At 46.5% G+C, this 18,958-nt stretch overlaps 1 protein-coding gene across 5 annotated transcripts in view; it reads right to left on the bottom strand.

Annotated features, from left to right (window-relative positions):
• The window catches only part of TENM2 (teneurin transmembrane protein 2), a 1,167,677-nt gene that overhangs the window by 124,756 nt on the left and 1,023,963 nt on the right, over nucleotides 1-18,958 (bottom strand). For all 5 annotated transcript variants that reach the window (XM_086412765.1, XM_086412766.1, XM_086412768.1 and 2 more), the window contains one exon: nucleotides 4,873-5,019. In XM_086412765.1, coding sequence (XP_086268891.1) covers nucleotides 4,873-5,019 — 147 coding nt within the window. The remainder of the gene's footprint in view (nucleotides 1-4,872; nucleotides 5,020-18,958) is intronic.

The raw sequence follows: 18,958 nt of genomic DNA, 5'->3' as shown, positions 1-18,958 counted from the left end.
CACCATGTGGCATGCAGGATCTTAGTTCTCCCACCAGGGAACTTAGTTCCCAGAACCTACGCCCCCTGTGGTGAAAGCTCGGAATCTCAACCACTGGACCACCGGGGAAGTTCCCAGCATGTAACTTCCAGATCTGTGTTGAAGCAAGACAGAGGCAAACACAGACAATCCCTCCATTGTGGAGGGGAAGCCTTCAGAAGGGCTGTCTCCTGCCTCTCCACCTCTGGGCCTCTGCCCACAGACAGGGGACAGCTTCTGATAGGCTTCTATGAGCACTTCAGACCATAATGGAGGCCAACCTTTCTACACACAGAGGGCCGGAGCGCCTGACTCCAAGGTTCGGGTGATAAACGGATGGAGGGAAGGCATAAGGTCTGTCTTTCCAGGGCAGATGATCCACCAGCGCCTCCCCACCTCGAGGTTCCCACTTTGAGAGGAAATCTACACCCTTTCTCCTACCCCTGGCTGTGATGAACTAAATCTCACACCTCTGTCTTGGTGGTGATAATTAAATATTATCCGCCTGTCACTTGACGCACATGTTGTGTGTATTCTCAGACTTTAATGAGCTCATATTTGTCTTCTGTAAGCAATAATATTTCTTTGAGTCTCTTCTTTTTCAAACTGGGGTGAGCAGTTCAAGCAAAGATCTCAAACTATTAAAAAGACAGTCTGCTCCCATGCATGTCTTTCTGAACCGTGTCTGCTACGTCTCAGGGGCCATGGCAGGTGATGTTTGTCCCTTCAAAATCAGCCAGTACTTCCTGAGGTTAAGCTGGTGGTCACATGGCTGGGGGTGTTGGGAGACTTTGAAAGTGATGAGAATAAGAAGGTAGGAATCGATAAATTGTTTGGCGGGGCATATTTTAAGGCAGCTTTTTCCAACAGGGTTTCTCATCTAAGAACCACAGAAGCCAGAAAATATTTGTGTGATCAATTTTCCAAGTTTTCTGAGGAAGGTACTTAGTACCATTCTAGATGCATGGGGCTTCCCTGGGTGGCTCAGTCAGTAAAGAACCTGCCTGCAATGCAGGAGACCCAGGTTCCATCCCTAGGTCAGGAAGATGCCCTGGAGACGGAAATGGCTATCCACTCCAGTCTTCTTGCACTGGAAATTCCATGGACACAAGAATCTGGTGGGTTACAGACCATGGGGTCACAAGAGTCAGACGCTACTTAGCGACTAAGCTACCACCACCATTCGAGGTGCCTAGGAGAGAAGTTCATTCATTCCATATAACAGATGTGTTAGTTAAGTGGCTCTCAGAGAGAACCTGCATTAGCACCCTCTGGAAATTTACTAGATGTTCAAATTCTTGCATCCTTCCCTAGACCTACGGAATCAGAAAAGGGGGTAGGACTAACAACCTGTGTGTAATCAAGCCCTCCAGGTGGTTTTGCTATAAGCTCAACTTTGGGACTTCCCTGGTGGCTCAGACGGTAAAGCGTCTGTCTACAATGCGGGAGACCTGGGTTCGATCCTTGGGTTGGGAAGATCCCCTGGAGAAGGAAATGGCAATCCACTCCAGTACTCTTGCCTGGAAAATCCCATGGACAGAGGAGCCTGGTAGGCTACAGTCCATGGGGTCGCAAAGAGTCAGACATGACTGAGAGACTTCACTTTCACTTTCAACTTTGGAAACTACTAGAGTCGGACATGACTGAAGCGACTTAGCAGCAGTAGCAGCAGCAGTGTCTGCAGGCATTAAAACGTCTTGATTCGCCGGGCAAGAATACTGGAGTGGGTAGCCATTCCCTTCTCCAAGGGATGTTCCCAACCCAGGGATCGAACCCGGGTCTCATGCATTGCAGGCAGATTCTTTAGTGTCTGAGCCACCAGGGAAGCCTCTCATGGAGGAACTCAGGTTGAAAAAGGCTGCAGAGGACTTCAAATATCTATTTCCATATTTGCATCTATATTTATCTCTGTTTAAAATAAAAAAAGATCTATCACTTTAAACTTGAGAGTTTAAAAAAAAATGTAGAGCGTTCCTAGATGGAAAAATGATTTGGCTCTTCCAGCTTGCTCTGGAAGGGCACTCTATTATCTTCTCCATTCATGAGGTTTATAACAAATGCGCTCACTGCAGCTGCTCCCCAGGCCTGGGCGTCCCTCCGACCCACCCACTGCCATGTCTAGAGACCCACAAAGCTCTCCCTGAGAACTGGCAAAGCAGGCCAGAGCCTGGGGCAGAACTCCCACCCCCACCCCCAAAATGAGTAGAACAGGATAAAATTAGTCTGCTGCAGGGCTGGGTCTGGAGTTGATGAGGAACAACTTCAATATTTATCAATAAACCCCATACTGCTGAGCACGCGTCCTCGGGAAGTAACTAACCATAAAAAGGATACTCTGCACCAAGGAATCTCCTCCAAAAAAAGAACTCAGTTCATTTGTGAATTGCTTACGCCAGGTGAGAGAGAATCCCTGCCTACCCCTCTCACCTGACATAAGCAACTCTGAATTAACTGGGAGTTTCTTTTTATAAATACTGTGCAGAGCCTTTTTTTTTTTTTGGTGGTTAATTACTTCCTTGGGAGGTTTCTTTAATGGTTCCCATAACAAGGCTATTATTGTCTTTAGCATAATCACTGCCTCCTTTGCTTCTGTGGCCTGCCTTTCGGATGCCTCTTGCCTCTGTCTGCCAGGAGGGACCCTGAATGGTGCACTTTGGGCAGTCCTCAGGCTGGGGACTTGCAAGGTATCTCCCCCAGCCCCATCACTTCAGGAATTTCTCCTGGTGGGAGCTGGGATTCGAGTGGGGCTGGTGGAGGGAGAAGGGAGTGGTGCAGGGCACATCTGGTGGAGATTGGGTCCCCCTCCCTTGGGTGCAGCGTTTCAGCCATTTGCTAGGCTTTCAGCTGCTGACACCAGTGCCAGCGAAGGAAGCCAGTTCCTTCCTGGAAGGTGAAGAGCAGGCCTGTAAGCAACCGCTTTGCTTGGTGAGACCACCAGGGACCAGATGCAAAAATAGTGACTATTACCAGGAAAAGCAGTGCAATGTCTGACTGTCTATTTTGGAAAAAAAAATGTATTACGGACTTAGGCCTCACTTCATTCAAAAATGAATTAAAAGTGGCTTCTACTTGGGCTAAACGAATGAATGGGAGCATTGTGTCAAGTCTATAAACTTGTTGTGACTGGTGTACTCCTATCAGTGTACACAGATTTGTTTACCTAGGAGCTATAGAGGTGTTACAACTGCAATAATAGGTTACGGGAATTGCAAAATGGGAGGATGAAGAAAAACAGAAACAGGATGTCTGTTACTTTCAGCCTACACCTCCAGACACCACTGAAGCCGGCCCCCTGGGGCCATGAGGGCAGGCGCTGACAGTCCCAGGGTGCAGGGATTGGCAGATATGAGAGAATACATGTTTTTGTTAAATAATCAGACTCATACCTTCTTATACCCAGAAACAGTTTCTGCCCTGAGGAAATGCTGACCACATGAGTCATTCTGGTAGGGGTGGATGACGAACCTGTACTCATGTTAGGGGACCCTGACTCTGTGTTCCTAGGATATCAGGTGGTCCACGCGATACCGTAACCCCATTTAGCCCCCAAATCTCAGGACTCCATCAGGGAATAAACAACTCAGGAAAATTCAGCTCAGAGGTATAGAACAGAGGTCAGCAAACTTCTGATAAGGGATCAGAGGATAACAATTTTAGGCTTTGTCTTGGCCAACTAACAAATATTGCCTTCATGCTGGAAGCAGGACAAAACATAAACAAATAGGTGTGGCTATGTTCCAATAAAACTCTACATATGGACACCGACATCTGAATTCTACATAGTTTTCATGTGTCATGAAGTATTTTCCTTCTTTATATATTTTTCCCCAACCATGAAAAATGTAAAAACCATTTTTTTGCTTGTAGGCTCTGCTGGTACAAAGACAGGCAGTGGATTGGATCTGGTCCAAGGGCTGTGGTTTGCCAACCTTTGGTTAGAACATGGATTTTGGAGTCAGAGCTGGATTTGGATTGTGATTAAAACAGAAAGATTGTGATTAAAACAGAAAGAGAGTCACAGATGTAGAGGACAATCTTATGGTTACCCAGGAAAAACGATGGGGAGGGATAAACTGGGAGACGGATTGATATATAGATATATGCTGCTAGTTGGCTCAGTCGTGTCCGACTCTGTGTGACCCCATAGACGGCAGCCCACCAGGCCTCCCCTGTCCCTGGGATTCTCCAAGCAAGAACACTGGAGTGGGTTGCCATTTCCTTCTCCAGGACTATATATACACTATATATAAAATAGATAACTAATAAGAACCTACTGTATAGCACAGGGCTCTGTAATGGTTTACATGGGAAAAGAATCTAAAAAAGAGTGGATATATGTATATGTATAACTGATTCACTTTGCCGTACACCTGAAAGTAACACAACATTGTAAATCAGCTGTACGCCAATAAAAATTAAAGAAAAAAGTTACGTCATCACTCTCTAGGCCTCAGTTTCCTCATCTGTATAGCAACATCTCAAAGGGCTGAAAGGATGCGGCGTTTTCACAGCTCACAACATTCTAGCCCATGTTGAACATATAATGTCACCAGCACAAATTTGTTTGTAATTCCATACCCTGTAAGGAATGGTCACCCAAAGGTAGAGTCAGGGCCTGGCCACCTTTCAGTGGGGACATGTACTTTAGAAACCAAAGCTAGTATCCACCCCTGGTGCCTCCAGGGGCCCCCACTGGCCCAAGGACCCCACTCTCTGCTGTGTTTGCTTCAAAGGAAGTGTTACAACAACATTTGACAATAGCAGAGGGGAGGTCTTTCAAAAGGGACTCATGAGGACCGTTTATACACAACGCTCCTCTCTTGAGGGGCTGGGAATTCGAAGACGATCACTCACCTCCCTCATTATCCTTGTTATCCGCACAGGAGGTTTCCATGGCAACGTTGCATCCGGGCCCTCTCCAGCCGGTCTGGCAGACACACTGCCAGCTGTTCTGACCCAGTGTGCATCTCCCGTTGCCGTTGCACAAATCGGGGCAGCCATCTGGTTGGAGAAACGGAGAGGATGAGGAGGAGGAACGTGAGGCCGCGCTGGGGCCGCGGGGGAGCCATGCAAAGGGGGAGCGAGGCCACAGGGCGGCCGCTGGGCCAGCCGCAGAGGGGGGCCCGTACCTGGCTCAGGAGTCGGGGAAGCAGGCGATGCATGCGGTTGCAAGACGCTAGCAGGGACCCAGATGCAGACGCTCCCCAGTGACACTGACCTGTGCGAAGGGGTCTGAGGCAACCTTCCCAAAGTGGGGAACGTTCTGGAAAAATGAAACTAGCCCTGAGCGGACAACGAGTCTAGTAGGCTGTTGATTCCAGCCCATGGCTCAGGGTTGATGCTACCTCAACAAAAATCTTTTCTTTCTTTTTTCAGTGCCTTATGCAGAAGGGAGAAAATTCCCTACCAACCCAGGGTGGGGGCTGAGTGCCCTCCATCTTTCAGAATTTTAAAACTAAATTTACATGTGATTAGCATGAGCTTCTTAGGACCAAGAACTGGATGGTTCTGCTGGGCTATTTTCATATTTTTGTGGTATTTAGTTAAAAGGGACACTTAAAATGTTGGCTGCTAATCACTCAATCTATTTATGGCATGATGCAAAAATACTGCAGGATCTGACGCCTGGGGAAGGGTAGGTGCTCAGTGCTAAGGATCAGGAGAAAGCAGAGGAAAGCTTATGTGCCTGGGGGGAGGCGGGAGTGTTCGAGTCATTCTATTTTGTGGTTTTCTTTTCCTTTTTGGATGTGTGTTTGTGTAGAATCAGTAGCCTGCCTCACTCCCTAGCTGCCCCAACCCACAAAACAGTTGCAGCTACTGCTGTCCTGACCTGAGAGAGTCTAGATGAGGAAAGAAGAGAAAGATTGGGGGTCACTACAGAGAGAGGGGAGTCTCTGGGAGGATGTGGCCATGCTCACAAAACTTACTTGCTGGCAAGAATTCCTAGATATGTTTTCATCTTTCTTTCCTTTAACAGCTTTATTGAGGTGTAATTTACATACCATAAAATTCATCTGCTTTAAGTGTACAAGGCAATGACTTCGAGGAAATTAAAGAAGTGCAATCTAGGTATGTTCCCTTACATATCTACATTTAAAGAGATTCTTACGTTAGAACAGATTCCGAATGACCATTAATTTAATTGGCCTCAGAAAATAACTTTTCCTGACTCTCTCTCTCTTTCTATCTCGACTTCTTGCTATCATCTCCATCTCTTTCTATATCTATTTTTAAACCACACAAAGTGCAGGGTGGATTGGGCCGTGGTAGAGGGATGAAGTGCTTCATAATGATGGAGGTAATTGATTTGAAACCTTTCTGGCCCAAATCTTCTGAATCAAAACTGTGTCTCTCCCCCTCCTTCTCTCTCCAGTGTTCTGGAGGCCATCACCTGGCCGCCTTCTTCTCTTCTCTTGAGTCCCCCTTACGAGAATGCCGATAAACCTAATTTGTGCATGTGGCAGAGGTGGGAATTTAAAGGACTCCTCCTAAGAAGAAAGGGCTGGAGGGTTTGAAATTGAGTTGAAATTTACTTCTTTAAGGAGTTTCACTCCTCAATACTTCTTCCCTCCCATCCTTTCCAGAACGTGGTATGGGTTAGGACCTGCGTAAGCAACAGAAGTCCTACATGCAGAAGTCTCTGTAAAGAAACAGCTTTCTTGAGAGGAGGCATGAGGAGATGGTGATCAGGGAATTTTTTTCTTTTGTTGTAGAGCCTGGCACTCAGTCCAGGATGTGAGCAAAGCACTGGTGTTTGCATACCTAGAAAAAGACTTACTGGTCTCCACACCTATCCTCTCAAAGTCAAGAGTCACATTTCCATTCCTTACCTACCAAGGAGGTGACCACAGCCCTGCCTGGAATACAGGTGATTTTCCTGTCTCTTTATACTTTGAAAGAGAGCTGGGAGAGGAAGCCAGCCCCGGTGTCAGGGAAATGCCACAAATATTTCTACAGGAGCAAAATGCAACTCAGTAGGAAAAGCCCAAGGGACACTTCACAGATTTGCAAGGAAAAGAGAGGATCCGCAACCCCCAGCCACCTCCAGCTTTACAGTTTCTACGAGCAGAGTTTTAGGGGCTGGGTCACAGAGGAGACACTGCATGACAGACCCACCAGCATTCACCTGGTATGGTATCTATTATGTGTGCTTTGTTATTTAGCTACTTTGAGGTCTTGTGTTTGACGAAAATCATGCCCAAAGTCTCAACAGAAGCCTCATTGTGTAGGAAACCCACGTCCACTACATAAATTTCAAATTTGCAAAGAACACCAGCATGTCAGTCAGATATGCACTCAAAATATGTATGCTCCTAGATTGAACGAGGTTTTTTTTTTTTTTTTTCCCTTTTCTTTCTCTCTCCATTCCCCTCCTCCTCCCCAGACCAACTGAAGCGAGATAAACAGACCACAGTAGCTGGTTTTCTCCACATTGTATGAGGAAGATGAAAACATGAACAGTGGGAAGCTGGCAAATCTCTGAGAAGTTTTGGGGCAGCTGGGAATTAATGGACAGGACGTTGCTTTTTAGCTTGAAGAGGAAGAAAGCAGCCTTGGTAAATGCGTGGCGTTGCTAGGCAACCCCAAGCTACCCCCAGCACAAGTTCATTCTGCTGGTGGCCTTCCGAGGAGGTGATTCGTTGTGTTTGTAAAGTGCAAAGCCAGCCTCTGCTTAAGGGAAAACAAAACGTAGGAAGTAATTAGTCTGGAGGGCAAATGGGTATCGGGTGGTGGCTTTTCCCTGGAGAGGAATCTAAAACTGCAGTTGAATGGGGCTTATGGGCTTAGACTTGGGGATCCAGCAGGTCTCTTGTGTGGAGTCTTCTGGATTTTAGGCTAGCTAGCACTGCTCCTTCCTTGAGTGCTTGTCTCTGAGACCACTGATACAGAAGGCCTGAGGCACAGCTGCTTGGTTCATCGGTACAGCTGGCGAGCTGGCTGTTGGAAACTTCAGGTTCTATCATGACGACTTGAGATTCTCAACTGAGGCAATTGTGGCCCCCATCCCTCCCTCCAGGGGACATGGGCAATGTCTGGAGACACTTGGGATTATCACATCTTAGGGAGGATGCTACTGACAGCTGGGGGGTAGAGGCTGGATGTTTAGCATCTTACAATGCCTAAGATAGTCCCCACGACAAAGAAGGAAACAGCCCCACGTGTCAGGAGTGCCGAGGTGGAGAAGCCTTGCTCTTGATCTAAAGTTGCACGAGAGCGGAGATTTCCCTGTTTGCTGTTGGATCTCAGAAACTGCCCCAGTGTCAGGCACACAGTAGGTGCTTTAATGAATGGAAACACAAATCAGGTGGTGCTAGATCATTTCAGCCTGGCCTTCACTTATAGACTCTTCTGAGAGTTATGAGAAGCTAGTGGGGCCTCCTTCTTAGGAGACCTAAGTCTTTTTCCTAGAGAGAAATTTCTAGGGCAACAATGATATCTGGGGCTGGTTCTATCACACTTTAAATGCTTTTGGCAGAAAGCATTGGAAATGGAATCATTTCCAAGACTTTCCTACACACAGAGTTCTAACCACTAGGAAAAAATATTCATTGGCACAGTTACCAGGTAGGCAGAGTTTCTGCCTTAACAAAAATTAGAGCTGATGTAAAAATTAAGGATTTAAAAAAATCCCAAAACCCAAACACACTGGTATATTCTGATGAATCCTGAATTTTCAACTCTATTCCCTTGAACACTGGACCTGGACTCCAACTTGCATCTCAACATCTCCATCTGTTCACTCACAAGTATCTCAAACTCAACAGAATTTGGTTTCTTGATCTTCCTTCCCCTCCCAAACTCTGATTCCTTGATCAATGGATGGCACCTCAGTGTATCCCACTGGCCAAGACTGAAGTCTTGGGGTCATTGTTAATTACCCACCCCATGCCCCTCCTCTCTCATCTCATGTATCTAGTCAACAATCAAGTCCTGTTCTTTCCTATAAGAAGCCCTACCTGTTCTTCTTAAATATCTCTAGAACCTTAACCTGAGCCATCCCCATCTTTGGTTTAAACTCTGGTCAAAGCCATCTAACTGGTCTCCCTGCCACCAGTTCTGTAGCATTATCCCTTCTCTCAGTTCTGGACCCTGCTGCAAACACTTGTATAGCTTTCCGATGACCTTAGTAAAGTCTGAACTCCTTGGCTTCCAGATCTTACACTGGTTATCTTCATATCAGTCTAACTCAGTGTCACTTTAGGCTTTATTCACATCGAAGCCATTCGGCCTTTTGTTATCTAACTTCATCCCATCCTTCACTCAACTCACTTCCAGAAAGCCTTTCTGAAGCTCCCAAATCGAGTTCCACCCATCAGGGTGCTTTATCCTACCCTGTCCTATTCTATCCACCACACAGAATCACAGCTCTCCGGCATCTCCTTGATGCTTGCTAGCCCTTGTAGCAGCTCTGCTTTAGGATGTTTTATCACCACCTGAAGGAAAATCGTTGTAATAAATGTGCACATCGTCACAACTGCCATTTGAATGGGGCCCCTAAAGTCGTGCAGTGTACACTGCTCTGGGCATTTCTGTTATCATGTAAACCTGCTAAGGCAGGGGCCATGTCTATCCTGTTTACTCTTGGATTGCTAGTACTCAACACATAGGCAGGGGATGAATGAATGAATGACTTCTGACTGAAATCAGCATCTCTGATACCTTTGGCAGAGTGGAAATGGGATAGTTTCCAAGACTTATATACACGCAGAGTTCTGAACACTAAAAAAAAATTTCATCGACACAGTTACCAGGTAGGCAGGCTCTCTGCCTTAACAAAAATTAGGCATGAGTGAAATAATGTCTACAGCACAGTAAAAAGGGGAGCATAAATGTACTTGAAGAAAGCTATAATTACCATAAAAGGCTTTTCTAAAAAAGCATCAAGAAATGTTCTGCCACGTGTGGCAATTGAGAGGTACAAATAAGTGGCTGATAGGGGACAAGGGATGTGGAAAGAGAAGCAGGACTTTAACATTCTACATCGGGCAGCCCTTAGAAAAGCAGAGAGGGCAGCACACAGATGGCAGTGCAAGTGAAAACACAGAACAAGATGCATGGCAATGCAGACAGATGACAAAGCAAGCTGGAGAAGGGAGACGTATGTGCCTGCTGGTTCAACAGACCATTAGGAGAGCTACTGCAGCCCGGACTACACCCCTGTGGAAAGGTTTTTCTGAGTCCAGGGGAAAATCTGAACCTGGTTTGTAGTCAGAGATCAAAACCTCGATCTGCCTCTTGTTGTCTGTGTGACCGTGAGCTAGTGGCTTTGCCTTTCACCCTTGTTTGTAAAACTCTATCTTGCTAATTGGAAAAGGAAATACGGCAACCCACTCCAGTATTCTTGCCTGGGATAATCCCACGGCAAGAGGAGCCAGGAGGGCTACAGTCCATGGGGTCACAAAGAGTCAGACACTACTTAGCAACTAAATCTCCACCACCATCTTGCTAATGGATCTTATTCCTTGTCCCGCCCAGAAGAATGCAACCTGCACAAGGGCTAGGATTTCTGCATCTTTCGTTCATGGAAGTATCCTCAGTGTCAGAAAAATAGCTGGCATATAACACATGCCATCAACGTTTGTTGAATGAATGAATGAAGGAGGATGATGGTTAATACTTTACACAGATGACAGAGGGGTAAAATGAAATGTTAAAGGCAAAGATTTTAGCATCAAGTTAGAGCACACTGCAACTGCTCCATAGAGAGAAGCACTTACAGTTATTAGTGTTGATATAATTATTGATATTACAAATATTATATACAATTAGTGGCAGGCTTATTCTTTGGGGCATAAGGTGAAGTGCAGGCCACTTCTTCTGGCCTCATCTCCAGATTAAGAAAAAACCAAGAGGTTATCCTGTTTCAAATGAAAAAATGGAGGTTTCTGGGGGTGTCCTGAGTGTGTGACTGCTTCACATCCTAGGAAAACCTCACTCCCCTTTGCCTACCACCCAAGACTCTAGTAAGGTCACTGGAAGTGTTTTCAGATAACCCAGTGACACTAAGAGCCACTCTGAGGAGCAGAAGAGTCGAGAATAAAATGAGTGATGATCTTTTCTTTTGGGAAGCATTGTACTTTTGCTTGTTCACTTAATTAAGGGAACTTTTCTCCTCCAACTGCTTTAAACACCACTACTTCCTGAGAGCCATGCATTGCTGAAACTGAGGAAAAGATGCACGATGGAAATATGTAATAGAGTCCGTCACTGCGTTCCAGAACTCTTTAAGGCTGCAAACAGCTGAGGGGCTGGGGACCAGGGGTTTGGTGGTCATTTCTATTAAAGAGCAGCGGCAAATGCTCAGAAAATTCAATTGGGTGTTTCGAGAGACTCTGGGGCAAACTCTAATTTTAGAAGCTTGGCTCTGCCAGAGAAGCATTTTGGTCCCCAGAAAACAGCAGGACTTGTCCCCTAGCTCATCTGGGTGAGTAAGAAGGAGCAGGGAAGAGACTCTGTTTCCAGGCACAAATTGGTAAGGACCCTCAGCCACTAACCTGAGCTTGAACAGATAGATGCCCCTGCTTTGTCAGAAAAGATGCAGAAAATCCAGAGGCAGATGTTCCTTCATCTCAATAGCAAGTGTGTGTCTTTAAAGGTTTGTGTAGGACTGAGGAGTGGGTATGCTGGGGAGGTGGAGGGAAGGGCTGGGAAGGCCAGTGATCCTTTCCATGGTCTGCTGCTTTTTTGCTCGGAAGACAGAAATCATGCCCCCCACCCCAGCAGCAATGGAAGCTTCCATGAGGTGATATAAATTTGGATCCAGCTGTCGATGCTGCCTGTTTCCTGGAAGAACCAGGATTCTCACTGATCAGCATCATTTCTGTCTGCCTGGGAAAAGGAAAGCAGCAGGCTCAGCCTTGGGCTCAGAAGAAAAAAAAAAATGCATCTTATTTTGTACACTTTTGACGCTTCCAGCTCTTACTAGTACACTTTTTAAAAGAGTAGAAGATCATGAAGGGAGGAAACAGTTTAGGCAGCAGTAACTGGGGATCATTCTGGGGAGGGAAATCCCATGTCAGTTACTTAGTGAATTGAGACTGAGTCATTATTGCTTCTAGGCCTTTTGGCTAAGTATGGGGGCTTCCGAGGTGGCACAGTGAATCTACCTGCCAATACAGGAGATGCAAGAGATGCAGGTTTGGTCTTTGGGTTGGGAAGCTCCCCTGGAGAAGGAAATGGCAACCTGCTCCAGTATTCTTGCCATGGACAGAGGAGCCTGGTGGGGCTACAGTCCATGGGGGTTACAAAATGTTGGACACGACTGAGTACATGTTATCACCCAGGAGCACTGGAGTTGGACACAAGTCTGTGCTTTCCTTGGGGGAAGCCTGCTTTTTCCCTTTCTTTATCACTTTTCTTTGTCCCACTTCACCCAGTCATGGGAGGATGCCATGGGATAGTGATGGGCAAATATCAGGAGGTTGCTAAGGTACACATCAACTGGAGCCACACTGAAACCACTGATGATGCACCAGGGATTTCTCCCATTGCTTCAGATCACAGCAGTGCTTCTCCAAGTGTGGTCCTGGTACCACCAGGGGTAACATCACCAGAGGCAACATCTCATTAGAAATGCGCACTCTTGGGTTCCATCCCAGACCCTCCATCAGGACCTCTGGGGGTGGGGCCCGGCAGTCGGCATTTTAACAAGCCCTCCAGCAGGTTCTGAAGGCTGCTGTGTGAGAACCGCTGCTTCAGGATCAAGTCCTAAGTCCTTAAAAAAGCCTCCAAGGCCCCACATGATCCGAACCTGCCCATCTCATCTCCTGTCACTTGAGGTTTCTGCTCTCTGACCTTCAGCCACGCTGCTCTGCTCTGCTCGAGAACACAGCCTGCCTGCATGGCCTGGATCCTCCTCTTATGCTTTGGCAGATTCCTCCCCTAAACCCTGCTCCCTGCACTCACTTTGGCAAAGCCATGCATCCTTGGCTTGTTCAGAGAAGGCTTTCTGACTTTCAACTCAGGGTTCTGCCCCCATCATATGACTTCACAGCACCACCTACTCCTTCTAAAGCACGCGTCATCATTCTAATTCATCCTTTGTTTGGAGCAGTAGGTCTCCACTTGGCTGCACATTAGAATCACTTGGGAGCCTTGAAAAATCCTGATTGCAGGCTGCACCCCAATTAAATCAGAATCTCCAAGGATGAGGCTCAGACATCAGTATTTTGATTTCTCGAGCTCCCCAAGTAGTTCCTCTGTGCAGCTGAGATTGAGAACTCTCAGTGCCCATCTTCCTGGGAGCCTCCAGGCCTCCTGAGAGCAGAGACTCTGTTGTACAGGCTGTTTTCCCCGCACCTGGCATTAAAGATGTTTGTTGAATGAAAGCATAAATAAGCCACATGGTGTTTCTGCTGCTTCTCTGTGTCCTTGAGTCAGCAGCCAGGTAAAGGGAAAAGCTTCCTGCAGGCCACACCCCCTGGGTGGATGACACCTCCTCCAAGTCAAAGAAACAGCTGGTTCCAGTGCTGGGTCTAAAACCAGGCTGAATCCAGTGGCCGTGGATGCATGCTAGGGGAGTCTTGCATTTTAACTTGGAACCAGCTGATCCCTTCTGACCAAAGAGACAGGATAGAGCACCCAGGGAGAAGGGAGGAGAGGGAGAGGGAGAAGAGAGGCATGTTGGTAGATTAAGAGGGTGACAAGAGTTGCACAAAGGCAAGGATGACAATAAGAAGAGAGCCCAATGGTTTAATTTGGTTCTTGGAGGATAATCAAGTTGTTGTAGCTCGTGCTGCCTATTCCCACAGCTGTCCAGCAAATAATGAATGTGGTACCTACCCGGTATGGAAATAGGGACAAAGGCACGACTTTGATTTCTTATTTGTTATTTTTAACCATCCAATTTCTACACCCACTGAGCATCTGTATAGCCACAGGAGAGTCATAAAAATACAAATAACACCTAGGAGGCCTGTGGGCACGGACCTGTTACTTACTGCAGGGCTGACGGCTCTCTTTTAACCGGTGTAAAATCAGGCTGGTGATAAATTGCCATATATATTTCTTTGTTGTTGCTGTTTGCAGCCCAACTTGAGAAAATGTACGGAAATCACTACATGTTTGTTTCTTACAGATGTCAAAAGCACTAGGCAAAGAACCTGCCCCAGGACTGTAGCTCTGGATTTTTGGAAGCTTTTAATAGGAAGACAACAATAATAGCAAATCCTCAACTAGACATTTCTGTGCGCCTGGCACTCTTTTATATGTCTTTTATGCATTAACTTATTGGTTACAATAACCCTATGATGTAGGCAGTATTATGATTCCCATGTTACATGTGAGGGAATGGAGGCACAGAGAGGTTAGGTAACTTGGCCACAGTTGTAGAGCTCATTAGTGGTGGAGCCAGGATGTGACATCAGACGGGCTCCAGAGGCTCTGCTCTCACCTAAGGGGACCAACCATCCCCACATGCCCGGGACTGTCTAGTTTTAGCTCCAAAAGTAGTGAGTCCCAGGAAATCCCTCAGTTCCATGCCAGCTGGGATGACTGTTATCATCATGGTCAGGGAAGGAGGACTAGGCTTGTTTCACTGGTGGTCATGGGGGCGAATGCCCTTAAGGGCAAGGGACAGGGCACAGACTTTTATACTGGGTTACCTGTTTGAGGATGTTGGGCCTCCAACAGCATCTGCTGCCCCACTTGGGACAAAGTACCAGGTCAGTCCTGTAACCACATGGCTGTAGTGTGGTTAAGACAATGGGCTCTGAATCCAGGCTGCTGGAGTTCATATCCCAGCTCTATCCCTTGGTTGCATAATCTTATTAGCAAAAATTATGAGATCTTTAGTCCTTAGTTTCCTCATCTATGAAATGAGGGCAATAAGAGTACCTATTCTAGAGGACAACTGGGGTTTAAAAGAGAATACATATCATATTACTTATCATACTTAGCACGGGTGTTAGTAGATGTTAATGCACAAAAATACACATAACATGTAAACTACATGTAAATGCACATAGTAAAAGTTCTAGAACTAACAGCTATAGTTATTGCTGTTACTAAAAGTAACCTCAAAAAAAAGGAAAAGAAAGAAAGAAAGAAAAGTAACCTCGAATAATAGAAGGGGCCTGTGTGGCTAAGAAGAGCCTCTGATTTGCTCTCACAACCTCTGAACAGGTGATGGGAGGGAGCATCACGATCCGTACAGTCAGTAGAGCAAAGACCCCAGGAAGATGCCCTCCAAAGACTGAAATGGAAATGAGAAAAGTGAGCAAGCTTCCTGGGAGTTACATGAGTAAGGTGGGTACATAATGGATGTAACATGTAATCTGCAGAATTGTGCTTAAAATACAAGAGGCATGGGTGGTGAAACTGTAAAGGATCCTAAGGTTGAGAAATCTCATTTAGGCTCAAGGAGACATGTTAAGAGAGAGGGGTGGTCTGCCTGGGGTGTGGAAGGGGAGCCTACGGAGCAGGGGGGAGTCAGGGTCAACTCAGCCACGAGTACGTCCTCGTTGATTGAGGAATAACGGGACACCCCTGCCACTGATGAGTGAAGACTAGGAACTTAGCACTGCACAACCTCATTATTTCATCAAGCCCTTTCAAGGACACTATAAAGTATGAATTATTATCATCATTTGTGGTTGGATAATCTGAAGCTCAGAGAGGTGAACAAACTCGCCCCAGGTCAGAATCACTGAAAATTGTGGCTTGAGGGTTTGCACCCAGGCGCATCCAACTCTGAGCCCACACACTTCACTTCCCTCTAACCAAGTTGGATTCCATGGGGAGAAGGTGGCATCAGAATAGCACACTCCTTGCTTTGACTCCTTGCTTCCCCGGCGATCTTGTGATCTTAACTTCCTTTCCCATATAGGTTTCCTTTGAGGGGGCGAGTACTCTGAGATGGAGATGTGGGTTTTCCTTACTGTGGATTAATCAATGGCCATCTTGGGTTTTTGGAAAAGACCTCAATGCTCCAATGCTGGGAAAGACTGAAGGCAGGAGGAGAAGAGGGTGACAGAGGATGAGATGGTTGCATGGTATCATCAACTCAATGTACATGAATCTGAGCAAACTCCGGGAGATGGTGAAGGACAGGGAAGCCTGGCATGCTGCAGTCTATGGAGTCACAAAGAGTTGGACATGACTTAGTGACTGAACAACAACCACCTTGCATTTGTAGGTGGTTTAGGGCAGTGTGAGGGTGTCAGTGTGGAGACTGGCCCACTCTGTTGTAATGAGGAGCTGACGGTGCGCCATGAGGATCCTGCAGGTGAAGCCACACTGTGATGTCCTGCCTGAGTGACTTGGTGGTCTCCAGTCAAGAGTGATGCCCTTGGTCTCCTGTTCTATCTCTCGCTCTTGATGAGTTTAGTGTGTGGGACTCACGGAGTGAAAGGACTTCTACAGAAGCAATCCCAGTCCAACATCAAACAGGTACAGAGTGATGCAGCGTGCCAACTTCTGGAATACATTCACGAGTTTGTTCTTTCACTCATTCGGTCAGTATATGTTGTGGTGGTGGTGGTGTGGTCTCGAAGCCATGTCCGACTCTTTGTCATCCCAAGGACTGTAGCCCACCAGATTTCTTTGTCCGTGGAATTACCCAGGCAAGAATACTAGTGGGTTGCCATTTCCTTATCCAGGGATCAAACCTGCATCTCCTGCACTGGAGGCAGATTCTTTACTGTCTAAGCCACCAGGGAAGCCCCAATATTTGCTGAGTATCTACCAAATGCTGGGGTATGTTCTAGACACAGAACATATGGTGGTAAATGAAAGAGACAAAGTCTCATTCTTAAAGATCTTACATTCTATTAGGGGGAAACTCATAGGAAACAAATAAGAAATTAATATGGCATATCTGATGGTGGTAACTGCTAGGGGGAAAATAAAACAGCAAGGGGGGATGGTGATGGGGATGGTATGTGATGGGGATTGCTGTTATATATGGGGTGGTCAGAGAAGTCCTCGTTGATGAGGTGATATCTGAGTGAAAATCCTACAGGAAGGGAGGGAGAGAGTCATGCCAGTATCTGAGGGGATGGGACTCCAGGCAGAGGAAACTGTAGGTGCAAAGGCCCTGAGGCAGAGAGTGCTTGGGGTGTTGGAGGAACAGCAAGGGGGCTAATGTGGCTGGAGTGAGTGAACAAGGACGCAGTGTGGGGACTAGGCCGGGCCACGCAGGACAGCTTGCTGTGAGGGTAGTGGCTCTACTCCCGGCGAAAAGAACTATTGGGATATTCTGAGCAGTGAGTTGTCTGATTTGATGAAGTTTTAGAGGATCCCTTTATGCAAGGAGAACACACAGGGATGGGGCAAGGGCAGAACCTGGGAGGCTGGCCAGGAGGAAGCCATAGGGCCAGTCTTGGTCACCACGGTGGTGGCTCAGGCAGGGTACAGGGTGGCTCTATATGGCATGGCTAATCCTCTATGAGTTTAAGGTTCCCTACACATCCTCCCAAAAGGAAAGGCTTTGGGGACGTGAAAGCGGATGATAAGACATACTGTTCATATAGTGCTCTGGTCGATGTAAACAAATTCAATTCCTCAGCCAGGAGTTAGCAAACATTCTGCCATGATCCTGCCCTCGTCTCCAAGTTGCTTTTCCTTATTAAAGACAATCAGGAGAGGCCAAGGGAAAGAGTAGCATGTGTGGAGGAGAGCAGAGAACCACCGGGTTTCCCAGCCTTGGTCCCTAGGGTCAAAATTGACAGTCTAGCACAGAACAGCTCCAGCAAATAAGATTCCTGACTTCCTTAACATAATGACTTCAGACCACAGGATGCATGTGTTCTGCCAGCTTTGTCTAGTTCTTCTTGGCATTAAGGTCTCCTTGGATCACCCCCAAGCATCCTCCTGGATTAGTGCTCCTGGACTTTAAATCCCTTTGCATTCTGTTTATCCTTATAGATCAGCTGGACGCATCTGAATTGTGGCATTCAAACACACTAAAGCTACATCCACCTATCTAATACCTATCTATCTAATTATCTATCTACCTAGGGCTTCCCTGGTGGCTCAGATGGTAAAGAGTCTGTCTGAAATGCAGGCGACCAGGGTTCAATCTCTGTGTTAGGAAGATCCCCTGGAGAAGGAAATGACTACCCACTCCAGTATTCTTGCTTGGAGAATTCCATAGACAGAGGACCCTGGTGGGCTACAGAGGGTCGCAAAGAGTTGTACATGACTGAGTGACTAACACTTACTTATCTATCATTTACCTTTTCATCCATCACTTGTCCATTATCTACTTATTTATATCTATATTTATATTTATTAATCTATTTCAAGCTTTCCCTACCAAACAACCTCTCCAAAACCTCTAAAGACTTGCTCTCAGAACACTGCATATCAATTAACCTCACACAATAGCCATATTTTATCTTGTTTTCTGCTACTTTCTGCCTGGTACAGAGACAATAAAGACACTCCAGCCTCCCCTCCACTTTCCACCTCCTGTCTCTCCTCTGGCTGGCGTGGCACCTCGCATCGCCCCCTTCACTCACCCAGCACGTCCATCATCCATCCCTCCCCATCCTCGTGACTCAGGTGACTCCGGCCTCCTAATCGTTCTGACCATATCCTGTACTTGGAAACGCTTACTTGCACGTCGTGTTCTAGTCCTTTTCTAAATACACAGCTGATCAAAGACTCAGGGGAAGGATGCTGCTCACGACTGGGACTTTTTCTACCAATTTTGTAGGATGTCTCTATGAAGAGGTGCAAGTGTGTGTGCTACAGTATAAAGAATAAGGAAGCTTGCTTTCCCAAAGTACAGAATTCCAACAATCTGGCCCCTGCTATTGTTAGGTGCCAGTCTTCAGTTTTGCATAATAAGTGTGCCCTTATGAAGGCAAGAGCTACCTCTTGGAAATCCTCTCACTCACAGAGAAACAAAAAATCCCTCCTTTTCCAATACATTTTAAACATGCAAAACAGCAGTATGTTTCTGCTAAGTCACATTTTCGCTAAATGGATAATTGAA

This window comes from Bos grunniens, chromosome 7 (assembly GCF_055505025.1).
Source record: "Bos grunniens cultivar Pamir isolate PY7600 chromosome 7, Bosgru_T2T1.0, whole genome shotgun sequence".
Classification (NCBI taxonomy): domain Eukaryota; kingdom Metazoa; phylum Chordata; class Mammalia; order Artiodactyla; family Bovidae; genus Bos; species Bos grunniens.
This window is presented reverse-complemented; position numbering and strand designations above follow the sequence as displayed.